This window comes from Ctenopharyngodon idella, chromosome 14, assembly GCF_019924925.1.
Source record: "Ctenopharyngodon idella isolate HZGC_01 chromosome 14, HZGC01, whole genome shotgun sequence".
NCBI classification, from domain to species: Eukaryota; Metazoa; Chordata; class Actinopteri; order Cypriniformes; family Xenocyprididae; genus Ctenopharyngodon; species Ctenopharyngodon idella.
In genome coordinates this window covers 31,225,962-31,249,228 of record NC_067233.1, presented here as the reverse complement: position 1 = coordinate 31,249,228, position 23,267 = coordinate 31,225,962, and the positions used below count along the sequence as shown (strand labels likewise).

Here is a 23,267-nt window from a genome sequence, read left to right as displayed (position 1 = left end):
GCGTCCCTGAACAGCGTTGATTAGGGCTCTTAGTCCAAAAGTGTGCATATTTGGAGAATTAATGATTTATTCTCTTTAAATTAAAATGTTTATCATATAAAGCAGCCATGTCTCGTTAGTAGACTTGGATTGAACCTGCTCGCTCCGTGTAACACTTAAGGTGAAGTTTTCCAAAACATATGTTATACTAATTACACTTAAAGGTGGGGTAAGCCATATTTCAAAAACACTGTTTGGAAGTTAATCGGGCCGACACCAACAACAAATGTGTAGCCAGTCAGCATTAGGGGATGTATGATGGTCGAGGAGACAGAATGAGCAAGAGGGAGATTTGAAAAAAGACTGCAGAAAGAGAGATGAGACACAATACAAAAGAGCTCAAAAGAATATCACTGGAATGAAGGTTTATGACTGGGCAAGCACTTTAGGACTCACGTTAATATTAGAAAAGCTTTCCAGCGTTGGAGAGAGCTAAGCAGGAAGGTCTGAAAACATATGTGGAGGCTACTTTGATTCAGCTTCACACGTGAGTAACACTGGGTTTGAGTGTCATTGATTGTCTGGATCTGCTGTGCTGTTGGCGACTAACAACGAACTTTTGTTAGGGCCCGAGCACCGATGGTGTGAGGACCCTATTGTAATTGCTTGGTCAATTATTCTTCTTCTCCGAAATGAATCACATTTTTGAGGGCCTAAACCTGCTTGAAAACTCATGAAACTTTGCACGCGTGTCAGAAGTGGTGAAAATTAAGGTCTGATATGGGTTTCAGAATTAGGTGTGGCAGAATGGCTCAATAGTGCCACCTACAAAATTTCGAATTAAGCGCCCTTTGCGCTACGTTTCACGTACAAGTATGAAATTTGGTAGACGCATGTAACAGCCCAATACCTACAAAAAAGTCCCCGGGAGCAAAATCTGAAAACCCAACAGTAAGTGAGATATTTTGAATTTTCTCAGCAAAATTTTTGCAGTTTTTGCCATTTCCAGACGTTGTACTTTAGCAAACTCCTCCTAGAGATTTTATCAGATAAACATCATATTTGGTCAGTCTAATCTAAAGGCCTTTACGGCGTTAAATTGCAAAGATCTTGAGTTTTTGCTGAAGGGTGTGTCCGTAGCGGCCTGACAAAGTTTGATGTTTCGCCATGAAACAGGAAGTTGTTGGAACTCGGGCATACAATGTCTGATCTGCCCCAAATTTCATGTTTTATTAGAGTCCTGTCCTGAAGACATCTACATGCCAATATTCAGTTACAGTCATAGCACCACCTGTTGGCAACAGGAAATGGCATGCTTTACACTGTAATTCACTCCCTGAAACACATTTAAATATGCCATGAAGCACCAAACATGCTAGAAATATTTTAATCATGCAACACTTGGCTAAGTGCTAATGTATGCGATTAATGCCACGAAACATGAAGTTGTTGCCCAGTATTCAGTTATATTAATAGCCCCACCCACTGGCAACAGGAAGTGACGCGTTTAACACTGTGATGCACTACTAGCAACATACCAAAATATGCAATTGAGTACTAAACATGCTAGAAACATTCTAAAGCATGCTAGCAACACTTAGCTGAGTGTTAAAGCATGCTATTATCGTCATGAAACAGGAAGTTGTTGTAACTTGTGCATACAATGTCCAATCTGTCTCAAACTTCACATGTTTGATAAGTGGCCTGAAGACGACTACATGCCAAAATGTAGTTATAGTAATAGCGCCACCAGCTGGTAGCAGGAAGTGTGGCAAATACAAATGACTGATGTAGTCCTCTTATATTTTTATACTTAAATGCATATTGCCCACGGTGCTTTGTTTTCCTGAAGCCACCGGGTGGCGGTGGCACGACTGTGAGGGCCCTTTCATCGCTGCTTGCAGCTTTAATTTTTTTATTTACTCTTGTGTACTGTACATTAATTTTTTTGCTTTCTTGTCATTCATTCATCATCTGTGCTTTATTTTTCATGAAGCATTATTTTGTTGTGCATCAGCTGTGATAAGCAGACATCCATTCTCGCATTGCGTGTGTAACAGAGGCCAGCTAGTGAGAGTTGTGCAGGTAAACCATTGCGCACTGACGACCGCTAGAGAATGCGGTGTTTAGCGTCATTGTTATTGCACTCACCCGCATGCCAGCAGCGTTTGAGTTTCGAGACCGACTCGAGCAGGGTGGTTAGGATTGGATGGTGAGTTTTGGAGGCGGAGCAATGAAGAGAGGGGTGGGTTTGGGTTGATTTAAAATATCAACAATGTTCAACAGCATTTTTGAAATATGGCTTACCCCACCTTTAAGGTGCTTTATTTAACCGGGCATGGACATCCTTCTACTCCGGAAAACAAATGAAAGCATACAAAACTATGGAGGCATATAGCTTTTTTTAAGTGGTTGCTTAAATGCTAGGTGTATTAACTTTTGACAAAGTGGTCAAAGTATTGACAAAGTATTATCTGACTTGGCTCCTCCCTACCGCTGACGCAGGATTACTAGCCACTTTTACCTGCGTTTTGTAGTCAATTTCTTGCATTTTCCCCCTGATGAACAATATCTTTTGGTACACGATAAAAGCTCCTTGTGGTTTCTCGGTTTGATTAATTAGAGCAACAATAAACAACGCAAAACATAGGCATTTCATAGTGCTTCCCTATGTAGAAAATCACTTTCTGCCCTTAACTGATGTGCAAACAATCTATAGACTGCAAATGGGTGTTTATAGGGCAATAAAGTATTTTATTAGCATCTTATCTGCCTTCTCTAAAAACTCACTCATGCTTTACAAAATTCATAGTTTTAGAGTTATCATCCTCAGATTTGAAATGAAGCTTGACCACACTTGTGGCTTCAATTTAATTGAGGTTATAAGTTGCTATATTACATCCACATGATATTTTTATACATTTAAAAAATATGTTCATAATTTTATTTTTGTTTATATGTTTGAGCTTATATATTTCCATATTAATAACAGTCTGAGTAATTCTGGGTTTTGAACTGTAAACTCTCAAGTGTTGGCTTTCTAAATATATGTTGGTTATGTGTCTATTCAGAATGACTTAAGAGCAGCAACCTTTTTATTTTGAGTATGTCATTTATGCACCACTTGCCAAAATGGGGGATGTCTAGTAAGGGCATAAAGTAAGTGCTTGTATAAAATAAGCATCATGTATCCATTCACATTAGTTTTATAAGTGCCTCAGTGGTAGCACTTTTGATTTGAGAGCTATAGGAGGGGGGGGGGAATTTTCAGTGAATAATGACTTATAATCAAAATTAGTTAAAGGGGTGGATGATTATGATTTCACTTTTTTAAACTTTAGTTAGTATGTAATATTGCTGTTAGTGCATAAACAACCTCTGCAAGGCTATGGCGCTCAAAGTTCAATGCAAAGGGAGATATTTTCTTTTAAAGAATTCTCTGTTTAAGGACTGCAACAAACGGCTGGTAGGGACTACGATGAGCTTCTTCCCAGGTTAGTGACATCACAAACTCTAAAATTTACATAAACCCTGCCCCTGAGAACACGCAACAAACGGCGAGGCCATGTTGGGCTACTTTAGAGAAGAGTTGTTGTAGAGAAGAGTTGTTGTAGTAGAGTGTTGTTACCCTGTAATTTTATGCCAGACTGCTTTACAAATGAGAGTAATGCTACATTTGCACAAAAGATTAACATGACGGCACATGCTAGTCAAAGAGTTGAATCAACTCCACAGCAACTACATAAATTTATCCACTAACCGTTCAGAAACATCCTGATGCATTCTATAAGTTGTAACTTCTTCCTGAGTCTCTCCGTCAGTGTCCGACTCCGGTTTGAACAATGTGCCTCATTCTTGAATGAATCGTCCATTTGAACGAATCGTTTGAATGAATGACTCAATGACTGAATCATTAAGGCAGTCAAATGCCGCCACCTACTGGTGGTTTAGTTTCATGTTTAAAAGTCTTCATTTTCTCCCCGATATATCTTATTTGTATTTTCAAAAAATATTTAAAACAATCTCTTATTTAAAGCAGCTGGCATTTATAAGTTTCAATGATTTGATTTGATTGATAATAGCCCTGTGTGTCTAATTATTCTAATTGAATTTATTGATCAAATAAAAAAAAAATAAAAAAAAATTAATGATGCAGCATACATTTAATAAGGTTAGGGGGGAAATACCCTTTATAAAGGTTAAAAAAAAAAGCCTACGGGGTGAATAACACAAAAATGCAGATTTAAATGTTGAAGTTGATAGAACACTGAAATATTGCTTCAGAATAAGTTATATTTACACCACACACAAAAAACGTCCTGCATTTGTAGCATATTAATGTGCAACAAAGACTTTGAGTGTACTCACTTTTAAAATAATTGAAGGTGATGGGCCTCAAGTGATAGTCATTTATAAATATAGTCTAATTATGTTTCAAGTTCTGTTTTGTGTAATAATCCGTTAACTATGAATTTTCTGATCATAAGTGGAGGGTGAACCAACTCCAGGGTAAAGAGATGAGATTCCCATTTAAAAACACATTTAAGTAGATTTCCTTTAAATAGTTTTAAGTTACTTGCCACTGCACAACCTACATATCCCAACATAAACACTGCTGATAAATTTTTTGTTAATAAAGCATCTACGTTCACAAACCACTGTTAATTTTAACAGATTACTTACTCGGGATTTGTCAGAAAGCACTCAAAGGGTGCTCCCTAAATCTCACTAAATTAAGTTCATCTCGGATAATGTGTTATTTAAAGGTACCGTTGTAGAGATAGTGTTCCTGTGAGATACATGCTGCTGAAGACATTTCGTTATGGAATACGTGAATGGCCAAATCCACAGAAATAAGGTTTTTGCTCTAAATCGTAAATTTGCTGAACAACCATAAGATTAGGGGGGCACGTTGTGTCATCTGGGGGGGCACTGCCCCCTAATGCCCCCCTTGGCGACGGGCATGTACCTTATATATTGTATTGTTATATATTGTGTTGACATCTCATCAATTAAATATTTACCATCTTATATTCTACATAATTGGGTGTTTTTAAATAAACACTGACAAAAACTATACAAGTTTTAGGGCTGGACGATATGACGAAATATATAACATTGATATAAGTGATCACTCCGATTTAGACCTACTATATTGTGTTTATATAAAGTGTTCACAGGCAGATTTGCTTTATATATTTCCCCGGCATCGAAATCAGGCACATATAAAGGTCAGGAAACACGATTTCGAGCCCAACCTTTAGTGTATCGTTTGTTTTACTCGTGTTTTCGCAGTTTCCCCTATTAAATACAGTCATGAAGCAGGTTCTTTTGCCACTCAGTCCAGCTGAGGGAGCGTGTTGCGGTGGGAAAGTGACATCGATGCATACCCTCTATTGGCTGATTCAGAGGTTGAGGGTGGCCATTTTGAGTTGACATCATTGTAGTCCTTAGTTCATACAAAGTCTCCTACTCTTAGAAAAGTCCTACTCTTTACTAAGAATTTTTTGACACTTAAGTCAAAACTTAAGACTATTCTTAAGAGCATTTCTGAGAAGTTTTATACATACGGGCCCTGGTCTTTTCACGATCGGATAGCTATCCAATCAGAGAAAATGCATGAAGTGGCCAGGTGTAAACAGGCCCTTTGAGTGAGAAACAAGCTGCTGCATCGACAGATATGCATAAATCTGCACAATGATGACATAGACAGGAAGGGATAGAACAAACACCCCCCAAAACAAGACAGGAAGGTATAGACAAACACTCCCCAAAACAGCAGATCTATCGGCAAGACATATGTACTGCAATTTTTTTTTTTAAATGGGACCGCATGTTTTACTATCTATGTGTGCCTTAAGGCTCCCTTGCCGACCGACTTAGCACTAGTGATCTAAGACTATGTGTGCCTTGGCTACCTTGCCGACCGGCATAGCACTAGAATGCATGCTGTATGTTCTCTTGAGCAAAGATATAACGTTGCAAGTTGATAGAGATGGGAACCCAGCAACCACCTGAGCTAGTATCATTAATTAGTCATTTGATAATAATAACATAACCATTATGCTTTATATGATAATAAACCGTTGGGAACGAAAATTAATGACTGAGCTGCATCAACATGTTAGCATAGCTAAGAAAACATAACTCTTGAATAAACGATGACATTTTATGCAGATAAACATGTAAACATGTATGTGAATGCTTATTTACTATATCCTACTCACATCCATGCTTAGACAGCATACTCACAGAAATACAACAATAATCCATTTGCTGCTGCATAAACAAAACTGCATAACGATCCAGCTTATGCTTGGACTCCACCAGATTATGAACAAACATGATGCTAAGTATTAACTGTATTGATGGTTCTTTGAATGTGGCTCAGACACACGAGCATCTGAATCAACCACACACATTTAGCATTGCTAATATACATTGCTCTTGAAAATGAATGCATCACTGAGTAATACCGCTAATTATGCTTTAGTGATACACTCATGCATCTGTCGACATGATGCTAGTTTAAAACTTGTAAAGATAGCTCCATTTAGGAATAGATAACCGGACCACACAAACGTGAATAGGTGGAATAATATGTGGAATATGTGAAGATAATTTTTACTTATCTTAGATGCTGATTCAGATGCCATCTGAAAGTGCGCTGCAGACTGCTAACAGCAAACAGTGCTGAATGTTGAATGTTGAAGCAGCAAGCTCATTGGCCACTGATGCAATGGCACCAATCAGCTGTGCTGTGTAGATAATGATGTGATTGCTACCAAATGAGTTAAAGACCCATCAGCCTGCATCGCCAGAGTTTCAAGCCAGAACTAGGCAATTTGTTAATGTCACAGATTCTCTCTGTTTTTGTTTAAAGACTAAACTTTATTCCCTTTGTTTCCTGTGTTTCCTCTGTTGTCTTTGGCTGTGTTCACAGTGTCAGTCCAAATCCGATTATTTGTGTATCCAAATGGAATCTGATTTCCCTTATATTGTCATTTTCTGCTCGTCCTGCACTTTGCAGCAACACAACCTTGTTTCTGCAGTGATTTTAAGCTGATTATGTTCACCTGTGTATTGTTTGGTTTCTCATTTAGCCTAGCCTCAGTTTCAGTTGTGTTTTTTCCGTTCTTGTTGGATTATTATGTGGGTTTCCGTTTATCCAGCATTTTCTTGTGTTTAGTTTCTTTTAAAAAAAGTTAAACTGCTACAGTTAGATCCTCATCTCCTATTCTTGACCACAGCGTGACAGTTAATAGCTTAAAGGTCATCTATATATATACTAGTGAAATTCTAAATGCTGACAGAAGTCACTTTTTGAGAAGACAATTAATGGATAATGTACAGCTCTCTGCTTCACGGTTTATTGGCTGTACATTATCCTGCTTATTACATGGGTAATAATAATTGAACACAAATAGGGCTTGACATTAACACCCGCCAACCCGCCAAATGCAGGTAGATTTCAGCTGTGGCGGGTAAGACAGCCACTCCCACTAGCCACTTTGGCGAGTTGAATATAATTTCAGCCTACAGTCAAATGAAAGGTAGCTAAACTCATCGTAACACAAAATTACAATCCGATCACAATTCGTTATCGATTAACTTGCATTTAGTGAAGGCGGGATCGGCGGAATCGCGTTGAATGACACACAACAGAAGTGCTCCCTCTTTGTCGCGCGCGCGATCAGATCAGGTTGGTAAAAACTGGATATGTGTCAGTATATTACATACATGCATTCAGAAGCCCAATTAAATACCTGTGTCATTAATGTTAATCAAACAACAAAATATGTTAAATAAATGTTAAATAAACCTACTGTATCTGAAAAAAGAGTTTAGGCTATTTAATTTACTATTGTATTTGTAATTTGCTAATTTGCTTCTTTGTTCTTTTTATATAGCCAAATATAACATACAATTATAAAATTTATCATATTATGGTCATATGATATTACCCACCCCTTGCCCACCTGTACATACCAGCCGATAGTCTTAATTTTGGTGGTCAATCTGCATTTGAATTTTTGAAAGGGTTTTAAATCTAGCTAATCAAGTAAAATGACTCAAAATCAAGTAATTTTAGCATGTCAAAGACAACTTTAATCATATAGAATGTAATTTCCCAATAGCAAAATTGTGGCCAGTGAAAATGCTGAGTGGCTAGTAACTTTGGAAAACCACTAGCCACAGTGGCTGGTGAGCAAAAAAGTTAATGTCAAGCCCTGAACACAAAGTACTGATTTGATATTTTATTAGCTTTAAAAGTTCCTAGCAAGAATCTTTTAGCCAAGACAAACAAACAGGTTCAAACAAGAGCATGTTAGGGGTTGATGTAGTAATGGGTTGATGTCATCCTGTTTATCACACACGGCTACTCATGGCATGAAATGTTGACTTTAGTTTTCAGTTGTTTATATATATATATATATATATATATATGTGTGTGTGTGTTTGGAAATATCAGACTGCAGGATTGACTAATCAGAATCAAGTATTTCAAAGAGCATTTAATAAATGAATTAAAAAAAAAAAACTCTCCTCTGAGAATAGTCTCGTTTGAGAAGCACCTCACCTCACCTCGCCTGCAGTGAGGGGAGGAGTGAAAAAAGTGCAGCCAAGTTGGACAGTTCTCTCAGACACCTACGAGCGGATATTGCGAGATTCCCACTCAAGTGCTGTTTTGCTAATAAACATGATATAATTCGAAGGGTTAGTTCACCCTCAAGCCATCCTAGGTGTATATGACTATCTTCTTTCAGATGAACACAATCAGAGATATATTTAAAAAATATCCTTGCTCCTCCAAGCTTTATAATGGTTGTGAAGGGGTATAAATTAAATTAATTCACACTTAATTTATACACATAAAAACATGATATAAGAGTTTTAAAATCAAATATTTTAAAAGAATACATCACGGTTGTTTAAACCAATAAGCATTAAGCCTTGTCATCAGCAAGTCATTTTCCCATTGTTTCCCATTTTGATCAGCGCTGTCGGGGGAGAGCAAAAGTTTTGTGGTGGAATAGTTTGACTTTCTCAAACCTGATGGCAGTACATGTCTCTACTTTTGTCTTTTTAGACATGGGTAGGAAACAAGCGACGGAAGCTGGCATCTAAGGCAGACCAGAACGGTGCTGCTGCTCAAGTTCTGTCCCATCAGCACATTCCTTGTGGAGCTGCCGGGTCACTTGTGGCCGGATCGGTGTTAACAGCTGAGATGGCGGCCATGCGGAGCATTCAGCGCGGCCCCTCTGTGACCCACCTCCTCCCTCCGCAGGCCTCATCCTCCTCATCATCCTCTTCTCCATCATCTTCCTCCCCACTCAGTGGTCACAGTGATGTGATTTTGACAGGCATTTATGCCAACTGCTTCGATGCTTCTGCTCACAATAGGACAGGGACGAAATCATTGCCGTTGCACACAGAAATGGAGCAGCCCACTCACGATCGTACAGACGCGACTGCACATCGCACAGCCATTGCAGCCGGCATTCAGCGGAAAGTCCCCATCATCCCCAGTTCTAGCACACTGAAACCCTTAAGCTCTAGAGACTCTGCGGTAATCGCTTCCAGTTGGGCCAAGCAGTGCAAGACGTCCCAGCATCCGTCATGGCCTCATACCTCGCCACAGAAAACGCCAATGACACATTGCGGTCCTGAAGGTGGTAGCACTCATATTCAGCATGTTTTCACCCTGGCCGGATTAGGGGAGCTGTCACAGCGGCCTATCCCAGGAAGCACTCAAGACACGGCGGTGAGAAAAACAAGGCCAGTTGACGCATCAGAGATCTTCTCGATTGCGATGGAAACAGCTGACGCTGATGAAGAGTACTCCAGAGAAGAAGAGCTAGCAAACATGGCGGTGCAGATGCACTGTAGTAAAGCCTCTGTGGATGGTGGACGGAGCTCCAGCGCAGGTTCCTCTTCCTTAATTGACAGTCCGGGACTAACAGAGAGGAGCCATTCAAACTCTGCTTTCTTTGGAGAGAAGGGATGTCAAACCAGCAGCTCCTTACTGATCAGAACATCATCCCCTAGCACCTTCCCGTTAAAACTGCAGACATCTTCCAGAATCCCCTGTCTCAAGGTATGCCACATCGATAATTATATTTTTTTATTATTACACAGTGATTGTTTCAGAGACCCACACAATTTCTTGACAGGCTTTGTGAGCCTCACCCATGTACTGTTGCTAGCCCTAGTTTTGCTATTAATGGCTGTTAATTTTTAGAATAAAAATTAATTTGAACTTTGTTATGAGATTTAAACTAAATATCATGTTGATCAATTTTGAATATTTAACTAAATTGCACTGATTTCTGTAATTTATTGAATCTCCAAATTAACATGAAAGCACCAAAAGTTCATTTTTGATCCATTTTAAAGTTTATTTTGTGCATTCATTTTCACCATAAGTAAAAAAAAAAAAAAAATTACTAGAAGTTAAAACATTTGCTATCAGTATTTTATGTGGGGATCAATCCCCTCAATACAGCACCAGTATCACAAGTACTCTTTTGTTATTTCCACACGTACACCTGTGTGTTTAAATTACTGAGTCAACATTACTGAAATGATCAGAAACAGGCTGTATATCTTAATTACTTAAGGGCCACAAGTAAATTTGTTCATTTGTATTGCTTTAGGTAATGAGTAACATGTCTGCTCCCTGGCTTCATAGTAACTCCCGGAAAAGAACGGTGAGTCTCTCAAATATGCTGATGTTCTTCTCTAGCACATATATTGAGCAGAGATGATTTTACTGTCAGTTTCTGATGATGGCTTTTAATAAAAGGTGTAGTGTTTATTAAGCTGCAGGACAGGACGCAGTTTAGCGACAGAGACTTGTACACACTGAAGCGCTACTGGGATAACGGCATGACCAGCCTGGGATCTCTGTGCAAAGAGAAGATCTCAGCTGCAGCTAATGAACTCGGCGTGGACACTGAAATTATCAAGGTCAGGAGTCTGTACAGAAGTAATTTTCTTGTCTTTTTTTATACCTACCAAAACAATCACTGCACATATGGCGGAACAGATAAAAGAACTACATGATATGACTCCATGAGAAATACAAGTGTTACTAATCAGAGTGTTTAGTGGCGTACAGTTTGTAACATAGTCGAGAAATTCAACATGGAAAACATCCTTTCCCTTGTGATATCAAAATGATGTTTTATTATTGAACTTGGCAACTAGTAGATGTTACAATGATGAAATTTATCAACTGAGATCAAAAATCATTTTATTAAGAAAGCAAATTGTTCTTGTAATTTGATGTGAAATGTACCCCCAATTATAGAATGAGCCCAAAGTTATAGTAGCACACTGCATGTGTTATTTATAATTTAGGGGGAGGGGATGTTCTCATTCTAGAAAGCATTTGATTGGACAAAATTTCTTCAGTGCATTGTGTTTCATCACATTTTCTGGGCCCCTGCTCCCAGAAGAGAGAGAGAGTTTAAGGTCTGTGTAAAGCAATATTAAATTTAAATGAGTTTGTCACACCACAGAAAAAAAATTGTTATTAACCAACCAGCCAAGTTAATGAAATAATAAGAAAAAATAAGTAGTATTCTCTGCTCTCAAACGCTGGGGGCGTGTCCATTGACGGTGCTGATACCACAACCACTTGAAAGATGCTGTCTCTCTCAACTTACTTGTCTAATGAGTCGAACATACTGATGCATATAAACAAAAGAATCACATTAGAGGGTTGCAACATTTAGTAGAGTTACTGTGGACTACTTGCTAATTATAATATAAGCACACAAGGCAACCTACATTACCTACACCTCATTAGTGGGCACATACTGCCGACTGTGGCACCAGATGTCGATGCTGTGAGACGGGAGGATGAAGGACAGGACAGGAGATAGTCGTCCGGCCCCATATCATCGATGAAGGCCGAGGCGGGAAAGAGTCGGTTCAGCCCCATTCACCAATAACAGCGGATTATCAGTGAATCCCAGTTGTATCTGATGATGGTGTAAAATTATCACTGCAGAGGCGGGTGTTTGTGGTGATTGCCAGCTCTCCATTAAGATGGCTCTTCACAAAATTAATCCACCTCGTATTCATATCAACGTTTTTAGGAAATTTAAATGATCGCTGTTTTGTATATTATCGCAACCAGGTAATCTACATATGCGTGACAAAGGCATAGCTAATGAGCAAAATGTAAGCTGTAGTAACTAACGGTAATGACAGTAATTCGTGATTGAGCGGGCGAGCCACTGATGCTAATAGGTTGCTTGCACATGACGTCATTGCTGTGGCACGAAATGCAGCTGGAGGGCAGGAAGTGATTTTTCTATATAGGAATCGCTATCCTATGTATTTCCTATATGTATTTCAAGAGTTCTGCAATTAGTAATAATGTCCAAAGTAACTGTTTTATTACAAGGTAATTTATGAGCCAGTGGCTTTATGGATAAACAAAGTTTCACACATAGTTTAAAGATTTCAGTACTACTAAAGTGTTTGCTTGTTTGTTAAAGTACAATTTGACCAAATCTTCTAGATCCTCCTGATTCTCATTCATAGTCTATCTACAGTTCAAACCCTTTTATCACATTATATCTTTGTTTCTCGGTGATATGACTTCATTCTCATAAAAACTTTTATCTCAATATTGTTACATCAAAATTCATTGTTATATATCTGTTGTTCATATGTCCTTACCTTTTTTAAAAAAATCTGTTTTTTACAGACGTGGATTGGTAACCGCAGAAGGAAGTACCGGTTGATGGGCATTGATATTCCACCACCTAAAGGTGGGCCGGTCATGTTCCCAAATCCAATTGCTCCTCATTCACCTCACATCCTTGAAGATGACTGTCAGACTCTGGAACTAGGAGAGGCTGGCGAACACAACGATGCTGTGTCACTCTGTTTGTCTGATGGTGGGCAAGATTTTCATGCTGTTGACAAATGAGATTATATGTTATTCATTTGTTAATTACATTAACGGTACAGTAAACCATATTGGTTCAAGCCATCTTAATGTGTAGTAATTGTACATTTGCCTTTTTTCTTTTTAAAGATGGAGCCAGTGATTTTTATCTGAAAGAAAATGATGATGTGAATGATGAATCAGATAGTTCCACCCCTGCAAAACATGTGGTATGAGCACATATTAATAAACTTCTTAAGCAAAGTCTGACCCAATCTTTGCTAGTAACTCAAACATAAAACTTTCTTCTAGAAGATTGAAATCATCGAAGAAGAGGATGATGATGATGATGACGGTGACATGTTGACCACAGAGATGGAACAGATGCAAAACCTCTTAGAGTTCAAGGTAAGCAGAGAACTATGAGATAATGAAGTTCACTACAAAGACCAAGACAAATGGATTTTGCCCCGAATGCTTTTATTATGTGATTTTGTCATGTAAAGGAACAGGCCTCTGCTTTGTGTTCATCTTCCAACAGCTTAAAGGGATATTTCACCCAAAATGTTGTTCCAAACCATTTAAGCATGTCATTCTTCTGCAGAACACAGAATATTAAAATTATACGGGTTTGGTACGACATGAGAGTGAGTAAATGATGATAGAATTTTTTTATTTTTTAATGGACTCAAGGGTGTTTCTGACTGCATGCATGGCAAGAACTATAAAATGAAAATGCTTTCATTCCCACCCATCCCCACAGTTCCCACCGGTTATTCTGCTGTTACTTTGTGCAAAACGGCTTTCGGAGTGCAGTACCCATCCCCACTTTGAAGGGTATTAGGGGATAAGAGGTTGTTACTAGAGGATGCCCCACTGAGGATGGCTGGGAGCCTACTATACAATCCGTCCTTTGATTCCTCTGACACTTTAGGAAATACGTGGCCGCCATTACCACTGAGTATGCCCTTATTGATGGAGCATTATTGAGGAGACATTCGTTAGTTTACCATTTTATGTGTTTCACTCATACTCCGTTTGCAGTGCGTATGCGGTGCGTGTTGTGGTACGTATGTGATTCAGGAGCAGCACATGCTATTGTGCTTTCACATATGCCACGTTTGCAGTGTGCAACTGATCCATATATCACAAACACAGCATTTACTTATTTTTATTTCAAATCCAAAAGTTGTTACTGAACATGGCTTGTCAGCATTGCGATTCTCTTTGTATACACTCTTTCATAGATGTCATGTTTAAACCCACTACATTTAAACAACATTTTATTTAATTCATTACTTAGATTTATATAAAGTAATAATTCAGATTTGTATATTACGTTGCTCACATTTAAGAATAGGCTATATGTTAAAATCACAAACATTTTAAATTAAAACCTACAATAGACAAAAACAGCCGAATCATGTCTTTTCTTTCGCTTTTAAACCTTTATACAAGAAATCCTGCAGGTCATAAAGAACTTTTTTTCCACCTCCACGAAGAGATGAGTGCTATCCATTATGTCTCCTTGTTTATCTAAATGCGAGGTAAGATGTCGTTTTCCTTGCTTCACCTGAGACAATAAGCTATGTGTTGACTGTGAAACAGAGTAGACTTTAAATTATATGGTGAAATTACTAAATTTTCACGTCAATACATGTTTATTTTAATGCAAACAATGAACTGTAACTTCAATGCGGTGCAGCACAGCAAAAATAGACTCGGTGAGTCGCACCGCAACTGGAACGTATTGCCGGACCGCATCTGCGTGCAGTGTGAAAGCTCTAACCTGTTACCATGGATACGAAAAAAAAATGCACCGCATACGCACTGCAAACGGAATATGTGTGAAACAGGTGTGAAACCTTTCTGTCCAGAGAGAGTTCCTTCCTGGAAGGGATATCAGGCTCCCCAGTTAGCTTTGGTTGAATTTCTGACCCTTAAGGTGGTTCTTTTGTTAGTCTTGACATGTCTTAAAAGAATGGGGGATTTGCAGGCTCTGTCGATGGGCTCGTCTTGTTTGGACTTTGCCCCTGGCCTGGTTATGGTCTTATTGCACCCTAGGCCACATTACATTCTGAAGGTGCCTCTTCTTTCCCCCAACATTCCAATCTGTGGAGCATGAAAGCCTCCATTTGCTATACCTTTAAGGTTTATGTCAACTGCACTGGCAAGTTGCGTAATCTAATCAGTTGCAATGCTATGCTTTGGTGGGCTGTGGCCACAAAGTAATAAATGGATGAAGGATGCAATTTACCCATCTTATGAGCTGCACAGGTTGTCTTAGCCCCTGGGATTAGGTTTTTTTATTAGGAGTGTAGCCTCCTTTAAGGCACTGTCTAAGGCACGTCTTTACAGAATATTTGTGTTGCTGCAGATTAGGCCTCGCCGCACACATTTTTCAGATATTACAGTCTGTGGACACTGGATTCGACCCTGGGATCTTTTGTCCTTTGGGTTGACCCTGTTCTCTATTAACTCATAAAGCTCATAATACTGTTTTTTTTTTCTTCAAAGTTTTCGGTGAGCAATCATTTTGTAGTATAGTGCAGTTGGTATTGTTTCCCCATAGTGTCAGCTACTGAATCTGCGTTGAGTGACTCAAGTGGGGCATAAATGACATACCCACAATAAAAAGGCTGCTGCTTATAAGTCATTAAAAATAGACACGTAACCAATATATATTTAGAAAGCCAGACAAGCTTCAGTAGTGATGGCAGAAATAGGCAATGACTTTTGTTGCAGTTTGATGGCATGTGTCCCCTGAAACAGAGCGTTTTTTTTTCATTCCTATGGAAGTTTAAAATGCTCGCTCTTCTCCGCTCGCTCCGCGCCAGTTTTTTGACCTGAGGGAGTGGTTCTAGCAGACCAAGCACAGTGCTTGCGGTCCGCATAGAATTGACGCGTTACATTTTTGAAGAGGTGCACGTCAGGCTACGCCGTAGGCTACATGTGCTTCACACAGCCTACGCCATAACTATGGCGTACACTTGATGCAGAAGTATAAATCAGCCTTAAGCGTGTAATGTTTTAATGTGAAATGAATGTTGAACAACAATCTGGGGCCGTCAACGATCTTTGACAGTAAGGACTCTGGAGCAGCGTCCAGGAGTAAGTTCAGTCAACACAAACCCTGCATCTGAATATGTCTACTACAATACTATTAAAAAACAGTATGTTAGCCAAGAAGTATGTCCAAATTTATAGTATTCATAAAACAGTAGACAAAAAGTACCTGGATGACTTATATTTCCTGTGAGATTCTGAACTACACATCCACTGGACAATTTAATATACCATGAGGCCATGGGAGAGGAGTTGTGAATTGCATTGAAGTGACACAACTGCTGATAGGTCACATGACAGCTTTAAGTTTTAAACCCAACATTGTACCTACTATACAGTATGCCATTTTGGACACAGCTAAAGACATTCTCAACAGAGTGCCAAATCCAAGAGTTGCCATGGAAACGGACGCTAATAAGAAATGTGCCATACTTTTTCTTTTGTTTAATGGCGATTAAACTAATGGCTTTTGAATCGATGTCATATGCCGATCATTCGGCGCAGCGCCGATGCATCTCAAACAAGCCTAAGGTAAAGAAAGCACATGATACTGTCACATGTGGGGCAAGGGAATCACTTGACATAAGCAGGAACTATGACAATGAGAAATTCAAAACAAAATGACATAAAAACAAAAACAAGCACACAACCAAACACAGCATGACATCAGTTTGTTTTGGTGTGATATTTCATAATCAGGAAGAGCTTTATCACGAAGTATATTTACACACAAGGAATTTGTCTTGGTGACAGGAGCTTACAGTGCAGAAGAAAGTACAGACGATTTTCATATTCAATAAATATTTTCACATTCAGGAAAGATGAAGAGACACTAGGAAAGCCGGTGTTATAAATAAACTTGCCTTGCCTTGCCTTGCCTGCCTTGCCTTACAGACATAGTGCAGACATACATAGGAGTTCTGTCATGACAACTCTCATAGAGATTGGCATTGAAATGGATGTGGCAGTGGTAATGTAGCCATCCATTTCATTCATTTCTAGCCTTATATATTTTTCGCTGGTGGGCAAGGCGTATAGTGGGGGGCTGTTGCCAGGGGACAGCCCAGGCCATTTACATCCGGCTCCTCATACCGGCACAGAAGGAGAGTGTTGTTACTCACAACGAGCTCAGGTGTCAAAACAACACTCTTAGCTGAAGCCCCCCGGATCTGAGGACCATTATTCTCTCTAAACAGGCTTCAGGAAAGAGGTCCTGACAGTCAAGTCAGGCCTCTGAGGGTGCCCCTAGTGAACTATACCCGCTTCTCCACGGAGCCCTCAGGAAATCGATCTGTCAACCTCGCTGCCTATGGCACTTTGGGGCACAATGCTTTTCAACAAACCCAAATCCCCCCACTGTGGCCACGGGGGGTTCACTCTCCATAGAGAGGCCTGTAGAAGCACTGATTTGGTAGAACCCTGCCGTGAATTTACTTCAGGACACAGAGTCTGCTCCATCAAATATATGAGTTCAGCCTTGAGAGGCTGGTTCCTCTAATAAATTACCTGCATGACCTGGGAAGCACTACCCAATATATCTCTATGGGTTGTGCGCACATTTGCAAGGGGTATAGACTCCAGTTTGGGTTGCTCACCAAGGTTCAAAAACATTTTGACTACAGTGGTGGCCCTGAGCAGGAGCAGGTTATGGAGCAGGAAGTATCAAGAAATCTCTTCTGATGGAGTAGGCCATAGACATTATCCCTCCCCCAGAGAGAAACACTGTGAAACAATGTCAGGTTCTTCCGTTCGGCCTAGCATTATCCCCTAGGTGGTGGCACGTAGTGTTAATTTTGTCAGCTATTTTTTAATTTAGTCTTAGTCTTAGTCCTGTGTCAAATGTAACTTTTAGTTTTTTATCATATTTAGTCAACCTTGTCCTGTTTTTGTTTAGTCAAGTTTTATTCAACTTATGCCAAGTTTACACTACAGGATTTTAAGCCCGATTTGCAAGTAAACGAGCTCGCTGACAGGTCGGGCTGTGATTGGGGGAAAATCAGCGAGTGATCGGCGCTCGCCAATCTTTATGTGTGAACTACTCAACGACGCATCAAAGAGGCTCGCTGACAAATATCTAGCATGCTAAATATCTGGAGCTGTTGGCCGACTCGATATCCTATGGTGTCACGTGTTGCGACGCAACAGCCAATGAAATATACACTGATGTCTATGGAAGCAGCAATTGTCAGGAGTCAGTTGTGTGAAACACACGCAGACGATGGAGCTCCAATATAAACGTCTCTAATGACAAAACTCAGGAGAACAAATACATAGCCAAACATAGACGAGAACCAACAAAGACAGAGGGAGAACACAGGGAATATATACAGGGCAAACAAGGACCAAACAAGACTTAGTTAACAAGACCCAGGACAAATGAACTCAAATGAGGGTAACCATAGGAACTAAATAATGGTGGGAAAAACTGAAAAAAGAGGACATGTGACAAACAGAACATAACTAAACACGTGACAGCAATAACAATCCATTCAAATATAATTTGCCGACGTTTATTCATATCAAATACGCATTGTGTAAGTAACTATAAAGCTCACTCACTCTATTGTTCTCCCAGTTCACCGGTGTAATGACTTAACAAATTAGCTCAAATTATAGGTGAAATATATATATAATTAATTCATAATGCATTATGATCAATTATAATATAAATCGACAAAAAGGGAATTATGCATATATTGTTAATTAATTACAACGGATTACAATTAACTATGTATATATATGGTTTAGGATTAGTTCTAGTTTTAAAGTTAATTTTTAGAAAGACTGGTCTAGTTTTGTCCAGCAAAACTATCAGTCCGATTTTCACCTCTTAAGAAGGAAATTATTCTTCTGGCCACGAAGAATAATTTTCTATTCTAGCACTAAAGTATAAAGCATATAGTTAGCAAAATCAGAAACTTAAAAGGGACATGGTTTTCTTAACGAGCAGCAACAGAGACAATAAAGCAGGAATATAATGGATTTAATATATGAAACTTACGAATATACGTCTAAATATAACAAAGAAAACATACATAGAATAAACGAAAGTAAAGTCCAGAAAAACAGAGGTGATCAAAGCAATGGCAAATTACAGTTAAACCTATGAGAGCCAACAAGGAATCATTTCAGAAACTGTAAACCTAAAACGCAGCGGAAGAAATGGTTCTATACTTGCATAGATAACTTTGAGTGCTGTTATTCATATGCAGTTCTGCAGGAGTTTCAGTGCATCCGAGCGGGAGCGATTGGTCCTTTTCCGAGGAAGGGTCTTCGGCGGGACTTTCAAACAAGGTTTAACTTAAGAGTAAGATGGCCGGAAAATAAGAAAGAAAGAGTCCGTCTCGTAGGTAATGAAGAGTGAAGACAGCCGGTCACTGAGGTGCTCGTGTTGGTTTTATATAGAAAAACACAACTATACTCCTCCGGGGTTGGACTGGCCAATAGCCAGCGTGAATTCTGAGGTGGGAAAAAGCTTCTTTGTCTTGTTTTATGGCCTGATTTGCATAGTTTATGGAGGTGTCCGAATTGGTAAGTTTTCCTCCAAAAGACATTAAAACTGGAATAAAACATTTTACAGTAACTTAACATACAAAGTTGGGTCAGACAATTGGAGAGGAACATTTTGAATCCAAGAAGTATGTTTGGAAAACATTAAAGCCGCGATACATTTTTAGCCACTTGAATATAAACGTTTTAGGGTAAAACTAACACAACTACAGTCATAACTTATGCTTATATAATAGGGAGAAATACATGCATACAGGGTTACATGGATACACTTCTGGAGTACATTGAATACATTTCTGGAATTTAACTTATGAGTTAAAGAGAGTCCTTCTATGTTTCTGTGTGTGTGTGTGTGTGTGTGTGTGTATTGGGTCATCTGGAATGTCAGGCCTTCGATCTGAGTTGATTTTTTATGGATATCCGAGTTATCTCACACCTCGCAACAAAGCTGTCGACTGTGCCATAAACTTCAGCCAGGCCGGAGCCTAAGATTTACATGAGAAGTTCGAAAGGCTAAAAGCTTTTCGAATTCAAAGTTGGTTTGATGATCTTGATCCTCTCTAGACACTACACCGGCCACATGTATTTCGGGACAAATGGGTGAATTCACGTTATATATTAAGATCAAGGTCATTATATAGGTTTTTAAATGACAAAACACTAACTTGCACATATTTGAAAATCAGAATATCAGATAGTTGATGGCATGGTGAGAAAAGCAATACATTTGTCATACAGTATGACCGGCTGGCTGCGGTGTGTCACATGACAAGCATGTCAAGCATTGTCATGGAAACAATAAAGGGAAACATTCTAAAATAACAGTTGCCTTAACTCTGGGAGGTCAGCCAGAATGTTTTAAACTTATGTGTGAAAGGGTTATTTTAATTATAATTAAATTTAATTTAAAATTTAATCTAATTTCCTCCCAACATCCATTTTCAAATAAAGTTGTTGGGTGACAGAGTTGTTGTCAGCTCTTGTAGTGTGTAACCTCCTGTTGCAGATCATTTACGTAGTGTCACGTAGTGTGAAAACCATATCGATCCACATCAAGTCATGTAGTCTGAACAGCACAGCGATCTGCCGACGTTTAAAGTCCTGTAGTGTAAACTTGGCTTAAATGTCTGAGTATTTTAGTCTAGTTTTAGTCAATGGAAACTTACACTGTATAGTGGTTAAAATGATAAAAAAAATATATTATTTTGCTCAATTTAAATTGCAATGATTGTTGTCGTTTGGGAAATGTATTTTTCATTTCATCAGAAGTTGCTCTTTCACCAATAAGCACAAATCAACAGAATATCGATTCGTAAGCATGATTTATTTTACCTCATCTAGTGTACAGATTTATTAAAGGCTATCAATTATAAGCTAAATAAACTAAGACTTTAGATATATACTCGCTCTGTCTACATTATGAAAACTGGTAAAACAAAAACCTACTGTCAAATATTATAACAGAGAAATTCCTAATAGTAATTCCAATAATTCCAAGTTGCATTAATGTGTCTCTATTAAAACAATGAAAAAAAAGACAGTAGATATTGCCACATAGAGGTTGCTTAAGTACAATCAGCAACCACAATCGCAAACAATACAGTCGAGATCCATGACAGAACACAGACTGATTGAATGACACTTTCATTTAGGCAAAATACCTCAAATGGAGATCGCTGAACTCCGGCTTACTTGTACAGTACCGTATGTCAGTGTTTTCATGTCATGGCACCTCTGCAAAGAGCGCGTGTGAATGGTTGCCAGATTGCATAAAGAAAAAAGCCGGGCATGTATCCATCAGAGATGTTCACAAGTCTCTGCGGTCAAGTCCAAGTCAAGTCTCAAGTCTTTGAGGTCCAAGTCAAGTCTCAAGTGTTTGAGGTCCAAGTCAAGTCAAGTCCCAAGTCTTTAGGGGTCCAAGTGAAGTCTCAAGTCAAGCCCTGGTTCTATTTTTATCAATATATTTTTTCAGCTAGTTGTTATTGTAATTAACAGTGTATTTAAATATCAAAACAGATTACTTTTACTTTAAAATTGTCTAATAAAGCACACAAAATACTATTTAAATCATTTATATTACTTTTTAACTTTATACAAAATTATACCATTTAGAACCACCGCAAGGAAAAAAGTGCTGTGTATTTTGAGCTATATGAGTTGCCGTAGTTTGCTGTAGATCTCAAGCAATGCTGGAAAATGTAGTCTTCCAGTGAGCGCCGGCGGTAACAAAACCTATGTAAGCGTTACAGTAAACAAAACAATGAACAACATTTCCATCTGTGTGTCTCGTTTGTGATAAGGCGATATAATAACGCACTGCGACTTAACAAACAGATCTGTGGAAATGAGTCGGACAGACAGGGTCATAAAATGCGCATGGAAGTGCTCGTTCAATCCAAATACAATTTAACATGGTAAATCTGGATATTATATGCATTATCAAATACTTGGCCAAAAAAAAAAAAAAAAAAATGAAAAGGACATGTACTTCTTGAAAATGGACCACAGGCAAGCATCTGCAGCTGTGCAACACCGCAGCTTCCCTTCGAATTAATTGATTGCTTTTCAAATGAAATTACAAAGTTTATCGCAAGGTAGGCTTGGCTATATTGTTATTATTTGTTGCTAATTTGTTGCTAAGTTTTCTAATGGGTGATGAATTCACGTGCCTTCAGATGCGTCACACGCTCGGTGGCTTGGTGTGTTTAGAGATGATTTGTGATATTCGCCGCTGCAGCACATATTTGGGAATGAATAGATAGTAAAATGTGGTGTTTCGTGCCATCGTGTTGGGTAGTAAATCGAGAACGTAATCGGGAATGTCACGCCAAAAGACTTGTATTTTTCACAAGTCTCTGTCTTCAAGTCCAAGTCAAGTCTCGAGTCAAGTCTCGGGTTAGTAGTTCACGAGTCCAAGTCAAGTCTCGAGTTAGTAGTTCACGAGTCCAAGTCAAGTCGCAAGTCGTTTATTTTTGCGACTTAAGTGCGACTCTAGTCCAAGTCGCAGACTCGAGTTTCCATCTCTGGCATCCATTTAACAGAAAAGCTCTGATTGGGGGATTTGAGCTCTTGATATCTGGCAACCGCAAACATGAACGCTCACCTAATAGAGTCTTGTACAGCAGAAACAATATATAATAGATTTATGAATGTATAGATAAGTTATTTACAGGTGTACAGTTCTGAGATGTTATGTACAAATGCACAGTTATGAGAGACAAAGTAGTTATGAGAGTTTTAATTGTTAAGACTGAATATAGCCTGAGGAAAAAAAAAAAAAAAAAAAACCTGTTCTTGTGCCTAGCTGTTGTGGTGCTTGATGCTCTGTAGCACCGACCAGAAGGCAACAGTCCAAAGAGAAAGTGGGCTGGGTGTGTGGGGTCCAAAGGGATTTTCTTAGCCTTTGTCTCACTCTGGAGGGGTAAAGATCTTGGAGGTTGGGCAGGGGGGCACCAGTAATCCTCTCAGCAGTCCTGACTGTCCGTTGTAGTCTTCTGGGGCCAGTTGCATAAACATAGCCATTATGTTAATACTATCTTAAGATCTAGTATGTCCCACTAGCAGTTAGTCAAGGGGCAGTCAGTCTTACTTTTCTGTATTAAATTAGACCAATCTACATTACATTAAGTAACTGACTTATAAAAGTTTTAAATAGTCTTAAAAGGCACCTATTATGCAAAATTCCCTTTTACATGGTGTTTGAACATAAATGTGTGTTGGCAACTGTCAACTAGCATGTGCGTTCTGCGCCTGTGTGTAAAGGAGACAACTGTCTATTTAATCAGATATTCTGATTCAGATAGTC

General features: G+C 38.9%; 1 protein-coding gene across 6 annotated transcripts in view; it reads left to right on the top strand.

Moving 5' to 3' along the window:
• Window positions 1–23,267, top strand: part of hdx (highly divergent homeobox) — a 41,190-nt gene that overhangs the window by 4,371 nt on the left and 13,552 nt on the right. For 3 of the 6 annotated variants that reach the window (XM_051860356.1, XM_051860357.1, XM_051860360.1), the window contains 6 exons: window positions 9,071–10,078; window positions 10,638–10,691; window positions 10,804–10,950; window positions 12,704–12,896; window positions 13,037–13,116; window positions 13,199–13,294. In XM_051860356.1, coding sequence (XP_051716316.1) covers window positions 9,071–10,078; window positions 10,638–10,691; window positions 10,804–10,950; window positions 12,704–12,896; window positions 13,037–13,116; window positions 13,199–13,294 — 1,578 coding nt within the window. Of the gene's footprint in view, window positions 1–9,070; window positions 10,079–10,637; window positions 10,692–10,792; window positions 10,951–12,703; window positions 12,897–13,036; window positions 13,117–13,198; window positions 13,295–23,267 lie in introns of those variants that run through there. The other 3 variants (XM_051860358.1, XM_051860359.1, XM_051860361.1) reach the window with 3 other exon arrangements.